The sequence below is a fragment of the Neolamprologus multifasciatus genome, chromosome 4, assembly GCF_963576455.1.
Source record: "Neolamprologus multifasciatus chromosome 4, fNeoMul1.2, whole genome shotgun sequence".
NCBI lineage: Eukaryota > Metazoa > Chordata > Actinopteri > Cichliformes > Cichlidae > Neolamprologus > Neolamprologus multifasciatus.
In genome coordinates, this window is record NC_140442.1 from 27,879,824 (window position 1) to 27,904,208 (window position 24,385).

Consider the following 24,385-nt stretch of genomic DNA (forward strand, 5'->3'; position numbering starts at 1 on the left):
CAGAGTGGGTCCTCGTGCTCAAATATCCTCTTCTGAAATGCTTTATTTCTCAAGGAAATGCTTTTAAAACTAATTCAGACATCCTTCACAGAACTTAACTTGCTTTAAGCAGAAGCTATAACATGCTCCGAGTTGAGGAAAACGGGGTCAAATTAATAATTGATGACTTGGCTTGTTTTTGTGCCGATGTCTTTAATGCACAACTGTGAAAACGAGCTGACAAAAGTTTTGTGAAATTGCACAATTCCATAAATTCATTCCAGTTTTGTTTATATGAATAACACAAATATCATTGTGAACCAGGACTGCAGTCCCAGAAATAGGAAAAATAATCCAGAACAAATAATTAATTCATCTTTTTCTGATTTCTTTAGCATAAATGGTGAAACAGCATAAAAGGGCACTTTGACACTCACCCAGCATCTTTGTTGAAAGTAATAAATAGATTCAGCGTGGTGGTTGTTGGGCAGTCTTGCTGACAGACACTGAACACGAACTGAAAATCTGAGATCTGTAGACTCATTTGCTAAATCCTCTGGTAATATTTTAGGTAATTTGTTATTTTTTTCATAGACTAAACGATGTGTTGATTAATTAAAAATAAACAGTATTTAGTAAAACAACACTGGTCTGCAAAAATATGTTTAATTTGCTTACTGGCAATAGACCAGATCTTTATCTAGTTTTTTCACACTGATTTCAGATATGAAATCCAATTGAAGCTTGCACGTTAGGTTTAGAGGTACATATACAGTGGGGCAAAAAAGTATTTAGTCAGCCACCGATTGTGCAAGTTCCCCCACTTAAAATGATGACAGAGGTCAGTAATTTGCACCAGAGGTACACTTCAACTGTGAGAGACAGAATGTGAAAAAAAATCCATGAATTCACATGGTAGGATTTGTAAAGAATTTATTCGTAAATCAGGGTGGAAAATAAGTATTTGGTCAATAACAAAAATACAACTCAATACTTTGTAACATAACCTTTGTTGGCAATAACAGAGGTCAAACGTTTACTATAGGTCTTTACCAGGTTTGCACACACAGTAGCTGGTATTTTGGCCCATTCCTCCATGCAGATCTTCTCAAGAGCAGTGATGTTTTGGGGCTGTCGCCGAGCAACACGGACTTTCAACTCCCGCCACAGATTTTCTATGGGGTTGAGGTCTGGTGACTGGCTAGGCCACTCCAGGACTTTCAAATGCTTCTTACGGAGCCACTCCTTTGTTGCCCGGGCGGTGTGTTTTGGATCATTGTCATGTTGGAAGACCCAGCCTCGTTTCATCTTCAAAGTTCTCACTGATGGAAGGAGGTTTTGGCTCAAAATCTCACGATACTTGGCCCCATTCATTCTGTCCTTAACACGGATCAGTCGTCCTGTCCCCTTGGCAGAAAAACAGCCCCATAGCATGATGTTTCCACCCCCATGCTTCACAGTAGGTATGGTGTTCTTGGGATGCAACTCAGTATTCTTCTTCCTCCAAACACGACGAGTTGAGTTTATACCAAAAAGTTCTACTTTGGTTTCATCTGACCACATGACATTCTCCCAATCCTCTGCTGTATCATCCATGTGCTCTCTGGCAAACTTCAGACGGGCCTGGACATGCACTGGCTTCAGCAGAGGAACACGTCTGGCACTGCGGGATTTGATTCCCTGCCGTTGTAGTGTGTTACTGATGGTGACCTTTGTTACTTTGGTCCCAGCTCTCTGCAGGTCATTCACCAGGTCCCCCCGTGTGGTTCTGGGATCTTTGCTCACCGTTCTCATGATCATTTTGACCCCACGGGATGAGATCTTGCGTGGAGCCCCAGATCGAGGGAGATTATCAGTGGTCTTGTATGTCTTCCATTTTCTGATGATTGCTCCCACAGTTGATTTTTTCACACCAAGCTGCTTGCCTATTGTAGATTCACTCTTCCCAGTCTGGTGCAGGTCTACAATTCTTTTCCTGGTGTCCTTCGAAAGCTCTTTGGTCTTGGCCATGGCGGAGTTTGGAGTCTGACTGGTTGAGGCTGTGGACAGGTGTCTTTTATACAGATGATGAGGTCAAACAGGTGCCATTCATACAGGTAACGAGTGGGGGACAGAAAAGCTTCTTACAGAAGACGTTACAGGTCTGTGAGAGCCAGGGATTTTCCTTGTTTGAGGTGACCAAATACTTATTTTCCACCCTGATTTACGAATAAATTCTTTACAAATCCTACCATGTGAATTCATGTTTTTTTTTTCACATTCTGTCTCTCACAGTTGAAGTGTACCTCTGGTGAAAATTCCTGACCTCTGTCATCATTTTAGGTGGGGGAACTTGCACAATCGGTGGCTGACTAAATACTTTTTTGCCCCACTGTATATCACTGGCGTTTTTGACACTATATATATATACATATATATTTGACACAATATCAATATGGTATATCACCACAATATTGACATTTAAACTACTTCTCACCAAAATTGTTTTACGTTTATTCTGAAAACAAAACAGTAAACAATACCAAAGATGTGTTAAAGCATGTTTCTGTCAGTTTGAAAGTTAGCATGCTCACAAATGTTTGAGGCACTTGCTTTTTGCATACTGCACATCCATCTCTCTTCGCAAGAACTAACAGAACTCCGCCATCGTGCTCTGATTGAATTTTTCCCTGTCGGCTTTCCATTACTTTTATATCTTGATGAAATCTTTCTCCATGCTCATCACTGACATCGCCCAGATTTGGTGGGAAAAAGTTGAGATGAAAATGTAAAATGCGCATCTTCAGTGACATTCTGGCGCTCATTAGCAGATATGCTTTCAGCATGTTATCCACAGGCTCAGCATAAGTCCCTGCTCTGTGATTGCCAAGAAAGTTTGGACAACTTGCACCAGTGCTTCCCATGCTGCTGATTCAGTTAGCTTCAGTTCTCCTTTGAAGTCATTGTTGAGCATCGGTTCACAGATTTCAGGGCCAACAAAAACACCTGGCTTAACATTGGCTTCGCTTTTCTCAGGAACAAACTTGCATCTTAAAGCTGAAATGGATCCTAGTTTTCCAATTCTTGGAACATCATAACTAAAACAACTGAAAAGACGTGCTAATATGGCTTCTACAAGTGATTTTATCAAACAGTGATTTTATCTGTGCCTAAGCACGTTGTTTAACACTTGCACACCGCCTTCAGTGGACACATCAGGGACAGCTCGGGTTCAGTTTTGTAAAAGATACTTTAATCGTATGCACCAGGTACTGGTCCACCAACCTTCTGATTGGCAGACAACCTGCTCTATCACCTGACTCGTAGTCACCCCGAGTTTGTGCAGGTGACATTACTCCCATCCAAATACTAACCAGGCCAGACGGTGCTTAGCTTCCAAGATCAAATGAGATCTTGTTATCACAATAATTATGTCACATCAGCACCTGAGTGCTCGTAAGTATCTGCATGGGCAAAGTTTTGGTTTGAGCGAAACCTGTTAGACACTTTATTTCCTACATTATGGCTAATTTCTGTGCATTTTGTGAACTAATTTATTATAGAAATGTCTTTGATCATTTATATCAGTGTTGATGACTGAGTACCAGTTTAGTGAGCCAGTATATGAACGAGTATTACAAGAGAAAAACACATATATTTAAGCATGCCTAATTTGAATTTTGTAGTCTGTTTCTTTTGTTAATTTGTGGTCATTTTCATGATGGATTGTATTTATATATCCCCTGTTGTATTTGTTAATGTTTCCTGGGCTCCATAGCAATACATCACAAGTGTTCCTTCCTTTGTGCATGCTAAAAAAAAATGATACAGATATTTATACAAAGTTTAATGAGTTTACATCTCAGATACAATCTTGTGAAGTTAGACAGAAGGCAAGAAGGTCAGGAAAGATTTGTCCCATTGTCCTTCCATTTCATTTAGCCTCTTTCATCCTTATAAACGGGCCCATCTGTGCACTACACCAGTGGAGTGGGGCAGGCCCTGTGCAGCTTGTGATGGATCACAACAGTGTGAGTTTTACCACTAAAGACTATTATTATTATTATTATTATTATTATTATTATTATTATTATTAATAATAATAATAATAATAATAATGATGATGATAATAAAAATAAAAATAAAAAGGAGATTATTATTATTTTGAATCACAATTTGGGAGTGCCCCAAAATCTGCATCTTTTAAATCTAGAAAAATAGGATAACTTGTTTGAATATAAAGCATAGATGAAGCATAAAGTAAAGCATAGTAATTGTGAGGTGCAGTAGGAGAAGCCCCATGGCACTTCTAAAAACACCTATCCATGATTGCAGATCAGCTTCACCTGCAAGGACAAAATTGTAGAGAAAATCCTCAGCTTCAAGTTTTATGTGGGTAGACTGCACCTGTAAAGTCCTGATTTTGGAATTGTTAAATAAGTAATGGTGAAATCTTCAGGAGTAATTAGCTATAAAAGTTTCTTCAGTTTCCTGAACATGTGATGAGGAGAGCGATCGCAGAAGAGTAAAGAAGGTGCAGGTAAAGACCAGACAAGAGAAATTTCAAGAGCAGACGGAGTGGAATGAGAAAACAAAAGAATAGACAGAAAGAAAGTGATTTGGAGAACACGACTAGAGAGGAGGTTGGTAGAGATGAGAAAGGAAAAAACACAGACTGGGAGATGAAGGAATAGAGTAGATGGAATTAGACAGAGGTGAGCAGGGGGTCATTCACACAGAGAATTAATCATTTTGACAGCCTATCTGTCTCTCTCTCTCTCTGCCATTTATACACACACATAAATCACATGCTCTCCTTCAGCCACTTAACCAATCCTTGCTGTAGAGTACTAACACACAATAAACTCGAGACTTTCAGTTCAGTAAACCTTCTGAGGTCTTTATACAGTCAAACAGATGACGAATAAAGAGAAACCCTGAGTCAGAGCTTTTGGACGTTTACATTTTTCAAAATAAATGATGAACATGTCATTTATATGCATTACGTTAGTCTTCTGTGCTGTTCCAGAACGTACTGAACTGTGACTTCTCAACCAACCTCACACAAAATTGTCAACTTTGTCTACGGGTGTTAAATGATGTTGCATTGCCCCTGTTTGATAAACAGTATATTAGCAAACATAACCTGGTCTATGAAAAAAGGGACACTGTTTTTAAATGATCTCAAACCCAGTTTATCTGCTGTAAGCTTAGATTGGATTTACAGAAATATCTGTCTTGCCCTCTTCAGAGTCAGTGCAGGGTCCAAACTGGCGATTCCAGTGGGCTTGTCACTATGTTTAATGTATGTTTTTATCATTAATTAATATGTTCAATGGGGATTTAATCCAGCTGCTGATTAAAGATGTGACCCTTGTCTCAAAGGAAAACCTTGACTTGACATAAATGATTTTCCTTCTTATTATGTAGTGCTATTATAGGCTGCCATCTATGTATCCAAGTGCTAAACGTTGCAGTTATACGTTTCTGTCGCAGCTCATTCACTGAGAAACACAATCTGGCCAAGGTGATGCTGGACGTTGGCGATGGTTCTCTTTTAGATGTAGAGATGTAGTTAGATTGGCCATCGAATATGTTGGCCTTTTATCAGCCTGGAGACTGAAGTTAAGTTGCCATTTGACCACCAACTTACTCAGTGGTTAGTTTAGCTAATTCTTTTGCTTTTGTAGTTTTAGGTGATAAATGGTTTGGTTAATGGTTTTGGTTAAAAAGTGCTTCATCGCTCCATTAATCCTCTACGTTGATATTTACCCAGTGCAAAAATTACTTTACAAATGTATATGTGATGAGTTGAGAGTGGAAGACCATTCTCACTATTGTCAGAACACTGTGGTTACAAGACAATAACATTAATAGACTGAACTATATATAAGAAATTGCTCTAATATATACAAATAGCTCAATTATAAATATCCAGAATCTTACAGAGATGAAACATGACTGTCATTGGCTGACGTGCCACAGCATAGATGTCAAAGGCACCTTGTTGCCTGGCTTCAAGCTCCTTTACACCCACTTAGATCTCACTTAATACTGAGGACAAAAATAAATCAAAGAACATTTTTGTATGAAGTCCCAGTCCCAGCGTGTACCTAATAAAGCCTTTCAGTAAAATACTGGCCAAATATATGGCAGTTCAATATAAGCCATGTGCAATATATGGAAATCAGTTCTGTCTACAAAAGAAAAATGGTGAAGTCAACATTTGCAGGAAAGCGCAGGAGTCACCTAAGCTAGCTATGTGCACCTTTCAAGAAAATGATTAGCAGAACCTAAGCAGCTCCAAGGTGTTCATGCTGATATTGTGACTGTTTTCCAACTTTGTTGTGAGAACACAGAACATGTAATTATAGATTGGATCAAAGGCATGATGTCTACTTCAGGGGAGAAAGAAAATGTACGGAAAATTTGAGGGAATTCCAGTAAGCTTGCTTGAACAGCACGTTTGCATTTGATATGTTGGACAAATCAGCCAGTGGATCTTTATCCTTCTTCAACACAAATTAGCCTAAGAACTAAAATGTTACACCCTCCACTGAGTTGGACTCAGTACTTGTTATTTATGATCTTCCTTGAGTTTAAACATCTGCTAACATTAAAAAAGTAAATAGGCCAGTTTTCAGTAAGTGGGCTGAAATACCTTTGAGACCAAATGACCCAGAGACCACGAGAGATTCTACTGACCAGTAAACTTTCAACTGAAAGCTCTTGAAGCAGTTTCATATCTGAAAAAAAGTAGTTAAAGCTTTTCAAGGCCACAGATATTCAGCATGCAGGGTTTTCAGAGCACAGGACGGTAGAAATTGTATAAAACGAGCAGTATTTGATCATCCTGATTGCAAAGAGAGGGTTATTTTGCAGTAGTACAGTCTTTCAGTATATGTTAAAGACTAATATCAATTTATTTAGAGATGAGTGTAAACAGGATGATGGTGAGGAACTTGTTTGGATGTGAAAAAGCACTAAAAAAGGTATAATCTTCAAAACTAATAAAGCAGATGTTGGTAGTCTCTCCCAGGCTGAAGGTTACATGGGCCATTGTCCTCTTCTGATAGAAATCAATCAGATTAATGATTCCCTCACAAACCATTTCTATGAGGGCTACATACAGTAAAAGCACTGTTTAGATGTCCTGGGTCCTGTAATGAGCAAATAATTATTTCAACATGTATAGAATAAAGCAAGGCTTTATTAAAAACAAACTATTTCAAGGTTTCCAAGCTGCAGAATTAGTTTTTTGCTTCTGTGTACTCATAAAGAGGCTTAACCACAGAACTCATTCAGTGATCTCCTTCAACTAAAAAATGGTGATGCATTTATCAAAAGAAAAAAACAACAACGGCTTCACCGGTGCTTACAAACATTAAACGTTTAATTCAAAAATTATTTGTGGAAGGTGAACACACAGGGCTATAAATATGTAGCATGGAGATCAGGACAGATAAAATGATACAGACCTCTAAATGATAAAGACATCCGGCTTTCAAAATCTAGAGCTGAATAGTCAAAGCTTTTCCCGGGGTCAGTTTGACCCCCTTAGGCAACAATTGTAGCTGGCAAGTATGTCAATTCTTGTTTTTTCTAATAATGAGTTACATCTCTGTGTTTCAGGTTCAGTTTTAGGGGTCTTATTATTTTTAAAAAATAATTTAAACTATTTCGTTAGAGGTCATAAAGGCAAATATATATTTTACTACTAGCGAACAATGGGTACAATAAAACACAATAACCAGCACATCCAAATAGTTTTATTATTATAGAGCAAGAAGAGGTTAAAAATGAATTTTGTATTATGTGTTGTTTGAGTGATGCTAAAATAAGGAAGGTATAAAAAATAGAGTGCTCACTATCAAAAAGAGTGAACTGTCTAAATAAATACACAGTTAACTACAGTAACAGTTAACAAAATATGTACACATTATACAATTAAGTCGTTTTTGTGAAAGTTGAGCGGTGACAGTCCATCACTCTGCCCTGCCTCTTCTTCCACCAGACCTGCAAGCTCGTCTCTTTTTCCACCGTAAAATTTGCTCTGCTGCATCTGCAGCCCTTCACGTCCACAGCTCTGCTTCTCAGGCCTGACTTGGCCGGCGTGCTTCACCAGTTACTCTTCAGTTGCTCGGATTAGTTTAGCACAGTCTGGTTCAGCTATGGGAATGAAACCCAGCTCAGTATTCTATCTCTGACCCATTCAGCCCTGTAATAATTATTCATATATCAGTCAGCTAGCTTTGGCTTTTCAAATAGCAGACTTTATATCAAAATGTGCATAAATAATATGTGTTGCTGGGCAGCCAGGCCTGCCACAACTGTTGCATGCAGAATTTCCAGTGGTGGTCATAACGACTCTTCTGGCAGTTCAAAGAATAATTTATGAATTGAAAAAAAAAAAATTCAATAAATAAATGTTTTTTCTTTCCATCTCATATAAACAAAAATTCAAGATTTATTAAAAATGAACTTTGAGAAAAGTTATAAACTAAGTGAAGATGCAGTTTATATATAATTGTTACATAGCATCGAGCCCATTAAAAAAGTCTGATTAATAATTGTTCAAATAAATGAAAGTCTTTTTCTGGACATTTAAACAACACTTTTGACTTTTTAGCCAAATCTCAACTTTGTTTCAGTGTTTGTAGTCACTGAGTTTTGAAGAGGAACAATTTCTAAAATTAGAGATTAGATTAGAGATTAGATTAGAGATTAGATGAAACTTTATTAATCCCTCGGGTGGGTTCCTCCAGGAAATTCAGTGTATTTTCAATAAGCATGTGAAAACACAAGTGTAATTTTAATGGAATTCAGTGAACGAGCAAATCTAAAAACAATCAATGAACTGAACTGAAATAACAACCATGGCTCATTAAATTAAATCTAATTAAATGTATGCACAAACTTCTGAAACAATACAAGAACTTCCTCATCTGTAGATTTAGTTTTTGAGGTCAGTTTTAACCACAATATTGATGTAAACAATATTAACATATTAATTTAACATTTTAATTTTGTAAAGTGGTGTAATACAAAGAAACACCTAAATCCAGTACTTCCATACTGGATTTTAAAAAAGGTATATTCATCGTTTGTTGAATGCTACGCTAGATTTGGAAGATGAAAAACACATGTGATGACTTTTAGAAATTTTCATATGTAGACTGATGAGTGCTTAATCTAAAAGCTGAACTTCTGATCTCAGATTTGAAACTGGCAAAGTTTAGAACTTTTATAACTGGATTTTCTTTTTAATCCAATATACCTTGCATAGCTGCACATTCTGCCTCCAGTTTCTAGACTCAAAATAGATGACTTGCCAAAAAAAATTGTGCTTTCATTTCTAGTGCTGTGACTCGCTGACTGTTAGGCTCACTGTAAACAATCACGCTATATAAATCTTTAAATGAGGAAGTGAAATGAACTTGTTTTTGTTGGAATTAGAGTACATCAAAGTTAACGGCTAATCACATTTCGGAGTTCACATTACAATAGACGAGATCGGGCTGCTGCAGATGAAGCAGTAAACATCTTTTCGAAGAAGTGTGGATTAGCCTGGTAAGAGATGCTCAGCCCTGCAGTGTTGTGGCTCTTTATCATATGCGCGTAGCAGAGATCCCTAAGGGGGAAAGTGGTTGGAAAATCACAGGCCTCTAGCAGCATAATGCTGTGAAAGAGCAAGGAAAGCAGAGCTTTCTACTTAGCGTTCTACAGCGTGATAATTAAGCCCATCGTGTCAACAGAGGGATAGCCAGAGAGCTTGTCTCTAATAGATACTGGCAGAGCAGAGGACTTGAATTAAAACCTCAGCCCTCACTGTGTGCTTATTGGGTTACATGCATTATGTAGTGGCCTATTAGAGTCCAGGCCCAGGTGGGACCGATCACATTTTCCTCTTTTAAATATTAGCATTTCATTTCCCTTAGTGTTGCTCCGAGGAACTGAAGCTCTTCCTAACCCATTTCTTTATCTGCCCAAAAGTGTTTCACTGTCTCTCAAACTCTCCCTCCAACCCATTTTTCTCTGTCAATCATTAGTTTGGCTAATCAGTGCCCAACTCTGTCCATTTCCTTTTCCATCACAGTTTTCCTTTCTTTGTGTTAGCCCTGGTAATTCTAGCTTCCTTTGTCTTTCTCGTTGGTTCTGTAATTGTTTGACTGAATGATTCCTGATTTTTCATCATCTCGTAATTATTTTTGAGGGGTTATGATGTATGCGGCTAATGGTATGCAACTTGCTCCCTCTTACAGAATTTTTTTTCACTAAAATGATAATCTGTGAATTTCTTATTTGAATTAAAGGCAACTTTAGGCCTTTTTAGATGCAAAATGGTATTAATGAAAAGTTTCAGTCTGGTTTTAAACCTCGCCCCAGCATAGAGACAGCCTTACTTAGAGTTTTTAATGATCTTCTTTGAACTGTTGGCTCTGGCTATTCCGTGGTTTTAGTTTTACTTGACTTGACTGCTGCTTTTGACATGGTTAACCACAACATTCTTTTATCAAGATTGGAACATGTTGTTGGTCTCAAAGGTACGGTTTTAACTTGGTTAAAATCCTACCTCTCAGAGTGGTCGTTCTTTGTTGCTATGGGCAACACTCCTCGGCTTCTGCCCCTATTTATTGTGGTGTGCCTCAAGGGTCCGTGCTCGGTCCTGCTCTTTTCTCTTTGTACATGTTGCCGTTGGGAATAATTTTTAGAAAATACAACATCTCCTTTCACTGTTATGCTGATGATATCCAGATTTATTCACCTCTGAAATCCGATGTGTCTGCTTCTTTGCAACTTCTGTTCAACTGTTTGCATGAAGATAAAATTTGGTTATCACATAATTTTCTTACATTGAACGAGAATAAGATCGAAATCATAGTCTTTGGTAGTCACACTCCGCTAGACCAGTTAGCTGATGCCCTAGGCCCTCTCGCTAGCCATCTCTCGCTCACTGTAAGGAACCTCGGAGTGTTCCTGGATCTCCACTGTGGTAAAAAACAGCTTTTGCTAGTTGTGTCACATATCTAAAGCAAAGCCATTCCTTCCTTTAAAGGACCTTGAAAAGCTTATCCACGCATTTATCACATCCAGACTGGACTACTGTAATTCCCTCTACTCGGGCCTCACACACTCTTCTCTTTACCGGCTTCAGTTAATTCAAAATGCAGCTGCACGTCTTTTAACAGGTACGAGAATCCATGAACACATAACCCCAATTTTAGCCAAACTACATTGGCTCCCTGCTAAATATCGCATAGATTTTACAATTCTTTTGTTCACTTTCAAATCTTTTTACTTTGGCCTTTGATTCTATAGTTGGCTGTTCTAGCTTATTGTGTTGTTACCTATTGTTTGTTGTCCTGTTTTATTGTTTGTTTTAATTGTCTCGTGTTTTTACTGACCGTGAAGCACTATGGTCAACACTGTTTTAATATGTGCTATATAAATACATTTTGATTTGATTTGATTTGATTTATACTCTCCCCAGTTCTCCACTGCAGCTTTCCATTCTTTCTCTTCTCGTACCGGGCTTATTGACTTGGTTAGTTGGTCCCTCAAACAGGCACAAAATGCTGTGGAACTAGGAGAATTTATTTATTTTTAATTAAAAAAGCTGATGTTAATTTTCTCTCCCATTTTGGATTTCAGCTTCACAACAGAGAGGTTCATTTTCAGAAATAAGAAAACATTCAGTGACATTTGTAACAATGCTACTTTAATCAGAGCAAATCTAAAACGACTTCCTTTAAGTAGATAATTGAAAAAAGCTGAAATCTCGAAAAACACATTTCTAATATGTGCTGAGTTATGATGTTAATTCTTTTCAGATCAGGCTCCAACTTTATATATCTGTTTAATTCAACCAAAGTTCTGTTTCACATGAATACCACTTCACTCAGAACATTTACCGATAATGAACCAAAAACTTTTAATTTTTTTCCTTTTCATCTCATTGTTAGTGGGGATTGAGCGTGCTCCGAGGTCCTCATTAAATTTCCTGTCCAGTGCCTTAACCATTCGACCATCGCATCTCTCGTTTTTCTGTTTCAGCTTACCAAACCATCTCCATTCTCTTCTCTTCGTTCCATTAGTTCTATTTCCAAAAATGCTCCCCCTTTCCACTCATATTTCCATTTCCTACAAGTTCTCCTTTAATATCTCTGTGTCACTTCATGTTGTTTTTATCTTTAACCCCAACGCTTCTCCCTGTATATACATTTGATGCAATCATATGCTTGATGGAAACCACAAAAATGCTTTGAAGATTTTCCTCATGCTGTTTTGATTTTCTAAGACCACACATCAAACAGCGGTAACCTGTTTGTGCAGAATTACTTGAAGTATGTTTGATTGGTTTTCATCAATCCAGTACACGGAACACTATCGTCTAATGCAGATTTGTTAAAAGATGTGGAAGTGACTTGAGATCTTAGCTTGTCTGTCTGTACACACAGCCTCTCTGCTGTAACATCAGAGCACTCTGTGCCTTAAGGATTTTTCACCAACATACAAAGACAGAAAAAGTTGGTGAAGTCTGAAATTATGACGTTTCTGCATTTTTTGTTGATAACTTGGTCTTATCTTGATACCATCCATGTTCTACCACTTGTATAGGTCACAGCAGCATAGTCGAAGCAGAGATGGTTAGATCGCACTCCTCTATCCTTTCTTGGGGATATGAAGGTGTTCCCAAGCCAGCCAAACAGATGTAATGTCTCTAGTGTGTTCTTGATCTGTCTGGGGGTCAGGCATGCCCTTTTTAGTTTGGATTCACCCACGAGGAATTACAGATATCGGAACCACTTTAATAGGCTCCTTTCATGGAAGACCATTTGCTCTACTCTGAGCCTTTCCCGAACGACTAAGCTCCTCACACTATCTATAAGGCTAAACCCAGACACCTTTTGGAGAAAGCTCATTTCTGCCCCTTGTATCTTTGATCTTTGGGTTGCTACTCACCTTTACGCTCAGTTCTCTCTTTGCCTCAGTAGAGAGGTACAGTTTCCACCTCACTGAAGATGCTGCAGACTACTTGAAGGAGCATTTCCCACTTACTACAAGGTGTTTAGACAGATTAGACAAAGGGTAAAGTTATTTAGCAAGAATATAGCACTGTGGTTAGGGGGAGGAAAAGGTACTGTACACCAAAACTGAATCTCAAATTGGTTTGTTGTAAATTTGCAGCACACTATGCATGCTAAGCATAGTATACCAGTATTAATTAACATTTCAAACATGCTAAAAAATCACCTGCCAGTAATTTTATTGTTACAGATCCACTTTACTGCTGCTCTCTTTCCTTTCAGTAACTAGTTCGCTGCAGCCATAGCTATGCACTTTGTGAACGACAGTGACACTGTCACACTCCTGGAATAAACAAGGAATTTAAAGCTTTAGAAAGACATTTTACAAAATAATGTCTGGGCAGCAGTCCAAGACCTGGAGCTTTGGAAAGGTTAATGCCACAGGACCAGAATCACACATGTAAACCAACAGCAGAATGGTTGGAAAATCATTTTCAGCCTAGCTGTAGCATGACCTGATGAGGGTGGTTCAATTAAGACAACATGCTGGTGAACTGTGAAAATGTTTGGGCCAGTAGCCAACAGTCTGCTGATGTAACTCACACACCTTCTTATAAACAGGCCATTCTTCGACGTAGCTCGCTGAATTCAAATTGGAGATTTAAGATTAGACTATGCAAATTTTCCAGCACAATACTGGTACATATAACACGATGTGTAAATGAAAATGCATTTATCTTTATGCTTCCTGAACCTGTCGAGTGACGTAGAAGAGTGAAAATCATCCATTTTTAGATTCTAAATCCCTTCCGTGCTTTTCTTCGAGGATTAATGCCGTGAATAGATTCCAGGCTGGTGAGTAATTGTTTAATTTTATACTACCCCAGCAGTGGTGTGTCACAATTAAACTAAAGCTGAGTGCTTTCCCCTCATTTATTATATACAAACAGCGGTAATGAATATGTGATTGCTGCAGTGTCATATAATATGTATGATAAATATGGTTGGGAGTCGGGTAAAGAGCATTAATACTTTACGTGTTGCCAGGGGTGCTGACAACATACAGCTCTGGGGCTGTTTTAGCAACACGAAAAGCTGTTTTAATCCACACAAACATATTCGCTGTATTCTTCATACACAGAGGAAGGGATAAGGGCACCTAGCACGCACGAAATATCAAGGTTTGGTGACTGAGGCACAGTTAACCAGACAGAAAAAATATGCATCTGTGGACATTGGACACTTTTTGTAAAAGAATGATTTGAGGCTGAAGTGGCAGAAGGCAAGAAGAAAGTTTGGTTTGGAAGATTTTCTTCTCTGGTTTCAACAAAACTACAGAAATATTAACAAACATGTACAGAAATGTACCACAAGCACAAAGAAAATTACACACCAGTTTCATATTGTTAGTTGCATATTAATATTCATTTATTGTTGTTATTGTCATTGACTGTGTATCCCATTTAATTTCACAGTTTTTTAATTTTATATAAATGTTATAATTCATTATTTAAATGACTTACTTTGTAGGCTTTTAGTGATTTTAGTTTGCCTTGTTTTCTATTAATTGCTCCACCTACTCTTTCTTGTGCTGCATTAAAAGAGCCTTTGTGCCATAACTGTAGCAGGAGTTGCTACTTGCTAATCTGCCTTTGTAGATTAAGTCAATTTCGTTTAAATATACAAGACAGGATTTACTTTTTAATCATAATAGCCAATGGCGTCTTTAGGGTATCTGACTACTTCATCACATTCTCACAGCAGTAGTTGTTGTTTCGTTACGTTTTTGGGTTTTGAGAAGTGGCTTAGTTTGTGTCTCCAGGTTAATTATAGATGACTTTCGACTAGGTGATTAGGTTATTTATTCTTTTTGTCCCCTTTCTGTGTTTTGTCCTTTAGCGTCTCATTTGTGAAGTCAGTCATGTCTCCATGTTAGTTTAAACAGTCTTAGTTGCCGTCTTGGTTTTAGTTATGTTTCCTGTACGTTTTACTAACAGATAAGTCTGTTGTCTCATGTGGTTTTTGTTCAGTTTAACTTGTCTCGTTAATTCTGATTTGCTCCTGCCGTGTTTCCCACTTGTTTTCCATCTTCCCACATTACCTGCTACGTATTTATTTTGTGTCCCTTTGTCCTCTTTCAAGTCATTTTTCATGCTCTTTCCTTCTGTGCCCCTTGTGTCTTGTGTTTCTTCTGTAGTCTCTGAGCTTTTATATTTTAGATATATATATTATAGTAAAGTAACCTTTTGAGTGACCATCTGTCACTTGGATCCACTCCCTGCCTGCCAAACTGTGATAAAAGGCCTGATATAGTATTGAGCAGCAGACCCCTGCTGGTGGTTATGATCAGTTGTGTTGTTGGCATTTCAAGACTTATTATTACTTTGTGAAAAAAACCAAACCTCAATCGCTGTCCTGATATCTGCTAATAACAAATAAGTTGCAAGTAGAAGGGGGCGGCTGTTTTCCAGGGTTAGCTTGACCCTTAAATGACAGGTGGTGGGGGATTACGCACTGGGGTCAATGGGATTATCCATGTCAAAAATACATAAGTGGCTTATTAACAGTTTCACTGAAAGAGTTAAGAGGTAGCATTTGTTATGCTCTATAAATCATGAAAGTAATAATAAAAGCAACACCCACATTAAAACTCCATAATGTTTTACAGTTTATTGCCAGTGCTGTCATTATAATTTTAAGTAGTGCTGATTTTTGTGTTGTAGAAAAGTAGCAAATCATGTTGCAGGTTGTTGCATTGTCTTGCTTTTACAACATTTGACACTTTTCTAACATTACGACCAAAAAATCACGAGTGGATATAAACACAACAGAATTAAATCAACCCCAAAATATGGGTCATACCTGAACAATAAATATTACCACAAATAGTGAGTGCTGGCAATCTGTTTGCTTTCATAACAGATTAGTTTGAGACTGGGCCAATGCCAAGCCCATCATTGATGGAGCAGGAGGAGCATGCAGGTAACCCTGTACTTATTACTGCCATAATGTATTTTTACAGCAGTCTTAATGTATTTTAGAAATGACTGTGTTTGATACAGTCGTGGATTTACGCATTCATTAATACATCGTTCCATAATAATGACGTGTGTAATGCATTTTGTAATGTCATCCCTTTGCTGCTTTTCTCAGCTTCTGTCAAGTTACACACAAAAACATGTGTCAAACAGATTAAACCAGAGATTTCAGGAAAGAGCCTGACAGACTTTTATGATATTCATTAACAAGCCATAAAAACTAACACCTCTACTGTACTGTGTCTGTACAAAAATCCTACCTACCACCTTATTTCAATTCAGAGCACTGACTGGATCCTAGTAGCTCAAATGCAATTCAAGATTTGTTAATAACAAACCATTTATATCCATTAGCTTTGTGAATGGTGCCATTTAGGGCTTAAGACTCCTTATGTTGATCTACTTATTATTTTTCAGTCAGTTTCTACTCTGTTGTGTGCGCCCATCTAACAAAAACATATGACAGCTATCATCTTATTATCTAATTATCCCCCTCTGACTGTTTCACTGTAGATGGGAGGCACCATGTACAACACTGGGAAGCATGTGTCCCTGCGGCCAGACAAAGCCCACCTGGTGAACATCTCTGGGGGCCCACTGGGATACAGCTACCGTCTGGAAGAGGTCCGCGTCCACTTTGGCAGTGAAGACTCTCAAGGTTCAGAGCACCTTCTTAATGGACAGGGCTTTCCTGGAGAGGTAAGAGACAGGACATGCAACCATGGTAAAGAAAAGAGAAAAATTACACTGCTTTAAGGTTTTAAAATTAGGTCGATACAACCTGAATTTTAGGCCAATACAGCCTGATTTTACATTGTGTTATTGTTTATTTAAACAAGATAAAGAAAAAGATGTATTGAAGGACAAACAAGGCACACCACAGGATCTGATAGTTTGTAGAACCACTTTAGGGAACAATAAGTCGGAGTAATCATTGCGGAGGAATTTTGGCCCATTCCTTCTCACAACACTTCAGTTCTTCAAGGTTTGTGGTCATTTGTTTATACATAGCTCTCCTAAGAGCCCACCACAATATTGCAGTATTGACTTTGCCTAGGGCATTGTAACACTATAATTCTTAGATTTGCTTATGTGCTTGGAATCATTATATGATGTAATTTTGGAAAAATTTTACCTATCGTATATAAGACCTCACATTAACTCTGGAGGTGTTCATGGTTTGATTGAACTTGCTGGAATGTCCACTTCTGGGAAGATTGGCAACTCTCTTGATTGTTCCATGTGAATAATCTTTTTCCTTGTATTTGTTTGGAAATGTTCCGTTAACGATTCCCAGACTGATGGGCAACACCTTTTTAGGATCATTGCTGATGTCTCATTGTTAGCATAAGTGATGGTTGTTACAAAGTAACTCATTACTGTTACTACAGTTTCCTTTAACTCTTGGACAGTAATGTGTTACATTACTGTCCAAGAGTAAATAAATGGCCTGTGAATGGTAAATGGCCTGTATTTGGATAGCGCTTTTCTAGTCCCTAAGGACCCCAAAGCGCTTTACACATCTAGTCAACCACCCATTCACTCACACATTCACACACTGGTGATGGTAAGCTACATTGTAGCCACAGCCGCCCTGGGGCGCACTGACAGAGGCGAGGCTGCCGGACACTGGCGCCACCGGGCCCTCTGACCACCACTAGTAGGCAATGGGTGAAGTGTCTTGCCCAAGGACACAACGACCGAGACTGTCGGAGCCGAGGCTCGAACCGGCAACCTTCAGATTACAAGACGAACTGCTAACTCTTGAGCCACAATCGCCCCTAGTAATCATATTACAGTTACTAATTTGAAAAATACATTACTTACTTTTGTTGCCCAAGTTCAAAATCCACTTCATATCCACACTTGTGCAACAATATCTTGAACAGATTCCTGGGAGCCCAAAATGGCTGAGGTTGATGGAGGGAGATATGCACATTACTCTTTATAATTTATTGCTTGAAAGGACAAGATGTAAACTGTGCCCTGGTCAGAAGCAACTCTCCACTGCTGCAAACACGACTTCCGATCTCTCCAAGCACTTACACTAACACTAAGCTGGTATCAAAGAGTCCCACAGCAGAAAGGAGAGTGACACTCAGACTGTGTATGGTGACCCCAAGCAAGCAACCAAAGCTTGTTTTCAGCAGGTAACCAAAGCAGAGATGAACAGGCCGGTGGCATCATACATAGTGGAGGAAATATTTTATGATGGGATGGCCAACTTTCAGAAAGCTATTTAGCAAATGACCAAAAACAGGAAAAAGACCAGTCTCAGACAGGAAAAGTTTCTCCAGATGTATCGACTAGCAATGGAAACTGAGTTAAAGAAAACACAAAACGGAGCTCTGCATGTGTGTCTACGACTGTTGACATTATTTGTGTTAATCCAGTCCTGTGACTGGATTAACACAAATAACTTTCACTATGACAAAGCTGCAACTGTCTGCAAGCAACTGAAAGAACGACACACATACGATGTTATAGCTACTGAAATTGAACTGATTCATTCAGTTTATGGATTGTCACGCAAAGACACGGCAACTGTCACTGACAATGGAACAAATTTTTTGAAGGCTTTCAAGATGTATGAGCTCACAGCGTCAGGTTCTGATGAAGAGGATGAAGAACAAGCTGTGACATTCACAGATGTTGGAAACGTGCGCTCCACTGACACTGACCAAGGACATTTTTCTCTCCCCCTTTACCTGAGATACACACTAAACTTAATTTCAAGTAATGATGTTGACAAATGGCTTAGAGCAAACACAGAGTCCATATCAGTGTACAGAAGTGCAACAGGAAAATACTCTGGCCTTTGGACTGGAGAAAAACTCACTGTGCTGACAACAACGAGATGGAAATCAGATGTCATGATGCCCCATCCTACGTTACAGACATTCCCACGCAAGCTTTGAACAATCTCTGTAGCCGACAAGCCGTTGACTCCATCACTGTGTATTGGTTCCTTTACTAACATTGATAAAACCACTCACTGTGGCTTTGGACATTTTCCGAGGTGAGGATAGCTTATGGCAGCTTCCAACTCTGGAAATCTCTGAGACACTGATGCTGCAAAGTGGGCTCTACAGATGACACCTGGTCTGCCTGAAGCCAATGTCCAGGTGTGCCTACTGTTATGTGAACTATAAAAGCTATAACTGATAGGATTGTTTAACTGATTTCGCAGTTTCAGTCTAGAGTTCAGACTACTATCCCTTTATTGCATTGTTTCCTTATTAAAGGGATCATGTGTCTCAGTGATAATGCATCAGTTTTATCAGAACATGTCTCTCCTGTCTGCCTGTCGCACCTGTCAACTTGTTAAACATATTTGCTTTGTGTTTTCTCCCAGTACTTGTGTAAATGCTGTAAAATGTAAATATACTGCTTTAGTGAAATATGCCTATAAATAAAGAATATAAGATTGCAGGTCTGTATGCAGTCGACTTGCATCTTTGTAACTTACACTTTGAAGTTTGCATGAGTTTCCATTAAAAGTGATGTTATCACACCTCTTAGATGCAGGGTTGTTCTATAGCTATCTTATTGTACGACACACAGGTAACGCTATGAGATGTTTCTATAAGCAGAAAACTAAAAAATTTAACTGAACTCAACCACTAGTGTGCTAGTGTTTACATCTTGATGCATTCTCAGTCATCCAGGTAAGTAAATCTCCAAAAGTTGATTCTGTTCATCTGGACGTAGCGTTTTCAGTGGGAGAAACGTTTCGTCACTCATCCAAGTGACTTCTTCAGTCTCAGCTGACTGCAGGTTTCCAATCTTATAAACAGTACATTTGCATAATGACCGAAACCAGCCGACTGAAGGAACAATGGGCTGGGAGGTCAGTTCCTTAATCTTAATTATGCAAATTCTCATGACCATTGATCAACAACCACTGACAAAAACCCACTGATCAAAGACCACTGATCAAAGACCACTGATCAAAGAGCACTGATCAATGGCCATGAGATCCATTCACAGAGAGTTGGGGAATGGCTGCAATCACAGCATTGTAAGATGGCGAAAGATGTACCCTTAGGCCCCCTCCTCGATTCAGAGATGGTCTTTCCCTTTTCACGTAAATGGCCTCCTTGACTCCACGCTCAAACCAGCGTTCCTCCCTGTCCAGGATGTTACATCCTCATCATTGAAAGAGTGTCCACTGGCCTGTGGGTGTAAATAGACTGCAGAGTCCTGGCCTGACGAGGTAGCTCTTCTGTGTTGTGCCATCTGCTTCGCCAGAGGTTGTTTGGTTTTTTGGTTTCTTGTTACTCTGTTTGTGTCGGGGGACCCGATCCTTGGGGTGGACCAATTTTTGGCGCAGCGTGTTTTGGGGTTTAAAAGCCACAGAGACCCGGTGTTTAGAAAAAATGCATCTCAACTGCTCCAATACTCCTGACACATATGGGATCACTACAGGTTTTGGCATAGTCAGCGGTTGTCCTTCTCTCTTGGATCGGCTGGAGCTTTCTTTTGGCGCCTTCCCAGCTTTGACAAAAGTCCAGCTGGGATAACCACATTTACTCAGGGCGTCCTTGATGTGATGTTCTGTTTATAGGATTGGGGAAACCTGCAGTCAGCTGAGACTGAAGAAGTCACTTGGATGAGTGATGAAACGTTTCTCCCACTGAAAACGCTACGTCCAGATGAACAGAATCAACTTTTGGAGAGTTAGTGTTTACACATTAAATGTAAACTATTAAGCATTTTAAACATGTTGTTTTTATCCTTCTCGTTATTAATTTGAATAGAATATTACTATTGTAGCTTTTATTATATTAGACTGGCAACATTTTTTGTAAAGTGCTTTTTGACCTGGGTGGACTTTCACTTGAGATGATGTTTCTGTAATAATAAACACATTAAGATGATTAAAAGAAGGCTATCTTCTATGTTTGACACATAGAACATGATACAGCATGATACATAAAATCTTAGACTTGAACACTGAGCCAGTAATCCATCTCAGTGGAAATTCAAACCTTGTTGCCAAAATTGAAAATGTTCAGTTTGGGGCTCTGTGGAGAGACCCCAAGCTTGTCTGTCTTTAACCAAACAGTAATAACAATGGTGCATTTGTTTTGTAAATCCCCCCTGTCCACAGAGATGAAAGTGTACACTTCTGAGACACTTCTCGGTTTTGTTATGCAAATTTTATTTGTGATTTCACTTCTGCCAGAGATGTTCTGGAAGAATCAGTAATCTCACTCACTAAATCAAAATTAAATCAAAAGAGCAAAAGAGCTACTACTATTCTTTCTAAATAACTGTAAGTACTGTTCAGGAGACAAGCCAGTGTTTATACAACCTACGAACAACAGGTTTTAGTAGTCGAAGATGGCAAATAGAAGGATTAGGATATACTAATACTGATGATGACAAGAACATGTAAATTTTACTTGTAATAATAACTATACAATAATAGTAACAATGAAATTAGAGATGCTAGTAAAAATGAAAGATAATTGTTTCTCATTGGCACTAAGAATCAGGCAACATTTATCGATAACTAATGATCACGCCTCGTTTGTTTAAAAAAAACATTGACGGCAATACTTAGAACTGTAAGGAGAACCGAAGCAGACGAAGCTTGGAATTGGACGGATAATAAGTCGCCTGAGATGCAGAGTTGTGGGGATGCAGCAGCCCAATAAGTGCGAAAGGTGATCTGAAACAGTGACAAATAACATGCCAGTACTTGTCAGGGGTGTACTGAAAGCAGTGTGTAGATTTGTTTAATTCACCAATGTGTCATCTATTGCCTGTGTAGTGTTGGGAAGGTTACTTTTAAAATGTATTCCATTACAGATTACAGAATACATGCCCCGAAATGTACATGCCCCTGTAACGTATTCCGTTACGTTACTCAATGAGAGTAACATATTCTGAATACTTTGGATTACTTAATATATTATCATGCTGTTTACAACTACATGAATGTACTATTGCTGTGATTTATTACTGTTACTGAAGGTTCGCGGCTCCGAACCGTAGTAAAGGGACCTCTGGCTAATACGGTGGGTTCTGTGTCGGGCTCGTAGCCGAAAACTAGCTTTACTTTGTTGTCTGGGTCACTTTGCTATTGAGAGACAGAGAGAGGCGTTGAAAGGCTGCTCCAACAGAACCTATTGTTTCGGAGGAAAACACGAACACGGTGTACAGTCGAGTCTTAATAGCTTACTTACAACTGGGCTCGTCAGGCACTCTTCTTGGCTGCAGTGGTTATTATTATATTTACATGCTTCCAGCTCCCGTTTTTGCTCGATGACAGCTCGTACTTTTCCTTTTTCTCCCTCCCTCGCTCACAGACACATAACGTGTATGGCAGTCCATTCTCCCTGCAGCACGGACTACACTGCCTATGATGCTACATTCTTTAGAGCTATACCTGTAGCATTCTGCCTGTTAGCTTAGCACAACAACAACAAAAAGGCCTCTCTCACCCAGGAAACACGCAGAGAGAGAGCGTCACCTTGTAACCATGGCAACCGTAATGCTGCCACCTGGAACAACAGAACGTAGCTGTCAAACAAAACCAAACAGTCCTGACCCGCGACAATATGAAACAGGGAAGTACCGCCATGTAATCCATTTATTTCAACAAAGTAACTGTATTCTAAATACCACCTTTTTAAACGGTAACTGTAACGGAATACAGTTACTCATATTTTGTATTTTAAATACGTAACGGCGGTACATGTATTCCGTTACTCCCCAACACTGTGCCTGTGTAGTGTGTTCTACCTAGAACTCGTAAGCTGTATAAAATGTAACTGTGTGTTGAAGAGATGTTAATGCAAATTTGAGTTAAGAAGTTAGCATCGGTATCATTACAAAGGTCTTCTGGCCATTTTAAAATAGAGAGAAAGAGAAAACGAGTTTCTGTGTTGGTAGAATTCTATAAATATTTGATGCAATTTTCCAAAGACCTTTAAGTTCCACAGTGTTCTCTACTGTAACTGAAAAACTGAATTTAACAGGAGTTCTTATAAGTTTGGATAATATGACTGATTTTATTTGATTTATTATTTCAGAAATTCAGAATTCCAAAAAATAATTTAAAATGCTAAACTTTTGAATTAAATGTTGAAAAACAACAAAAGCGTTACTTTAAAATAAACAAAGAAGATGAGTAATTCCTTTGTCTTTCTATTTGGTTAAAATGAATTTAGTTCATCGCTTATACAATCTGATGTTGTTCCATATGGTTTATCGGAGGGAAGGTGTAACTGTGGAGGTCGTGATTTGAAGTGCTTTCCATTAACTTGTCACAGTTACATATATTGATATACTTTTAAAGCATATCGATATCGAGTTTTGATCATAATTTAGAACCTGCTTACTCTGCCTTAGGAGTGAAGAGTAACACACCCCCAGATACTTTTTAAAAGTAAAACGTTTTTCCAATTCTTGTTTGTGAGTCAAAAATCGAATCGGTCAGGCAGTATTAACTGGGGATTGAACTGGAGCTCAGCCTGAAGGTGCAGTTCTTGATTTATAAGTCAGCTTATGTTCCAGTCTTCACTTTTGATCATTATTTTCGGGTCAGGGCCAAATAAATGGCAGCACAAATACATGCGGTCAAATGGCTTTTATAGGGTGGCTGAGTGGACACACATCTCCTTTCTTTGTAGTTTTTTCAGACATTTGGACCAACCCAAGAGCCTCTTGAGGAATTACATCAAAACTGGAATTAAAAAGGAAAGAAAGCATAGATTGCATAAAACATGGGCATTGCTGTCATTTTTTAAATTACTATTTTTTAATAATAGCATCTTTGTTGAAACTCTGTTGGTTTTTAGAGTCTTGCAAGCCAGGTTATCAAGCTGCCTCGTTATCAGACAGCAGAAAAACACTAACTGAAAAATTCTCCAGCAAGCTTTGAAACTTTAGTAAAATCACAACGTGTACTGTAAGTTGTAGCTTGGATATGCTATTTTCCTAATAAAATTAAATAAATGTTATGACGCATTCTTTGCTTCTCATTTTTCACTCTGCTCCCAGGAGACCTTGATAGATATACCTCTTTTGTTTTAGGAAATAAATATGTCTGCTTAATTTATTGCACAGCGCTTTCCCTCTTTTTTTGTGTTTGTTTCTTCCTTGTTATAAATGCATTTAAAAGTTTGTGAAAATTGACTAGATAGCCCTGACTTTTGAAGACTAGTGGCATGATCATTATACTTGAACGTCCTCTGTCAGTACGTCTGTGAAGGTTCTCAGTCATCCATGTCCGACCATGTCCTCTGTCAAATTAAAAGTTTTCCAAAACATACACGTTAGAAGGCTGTTGCTAATGCTACAAACCTCAGAATTCTTTTCCCTTCCGTCAGTCACGTCAAGCACCTTCGT

At 38.6% G+C, this 24,385-nt stretch overlaps 1 protein-coding gene across 3 annotated transcripts in view; it reads left to right on the forward strand.

Annotated features, from left to right (window-relative positions):
• LOC146520719 (carbonic anhydrase-related protein 10-like) overlaps nt 1-24,385 on the forward strand; it is a 140,383-nt gene that overhangs the window by 91,864 nt on the left and 24,134 nt on the right. For all 3 annotated transcript variants that reach the window (XR_014873877.1, XM_085158082.1, XM_085158083.1), the window contains exon 4: nt 16,538-16,723. Coding sequence is in view for 2 of the 3 variants with exons in the window: in XM_085158082.1 (XP_085014208.1) it covers nt 16,538-16,723 (186 nt within the window). In the remaining variant the exon portion in view is untranslated. The remainder of the gene's footprint in view (nt 1-16,537; nt 16,724-24,385) is intronic.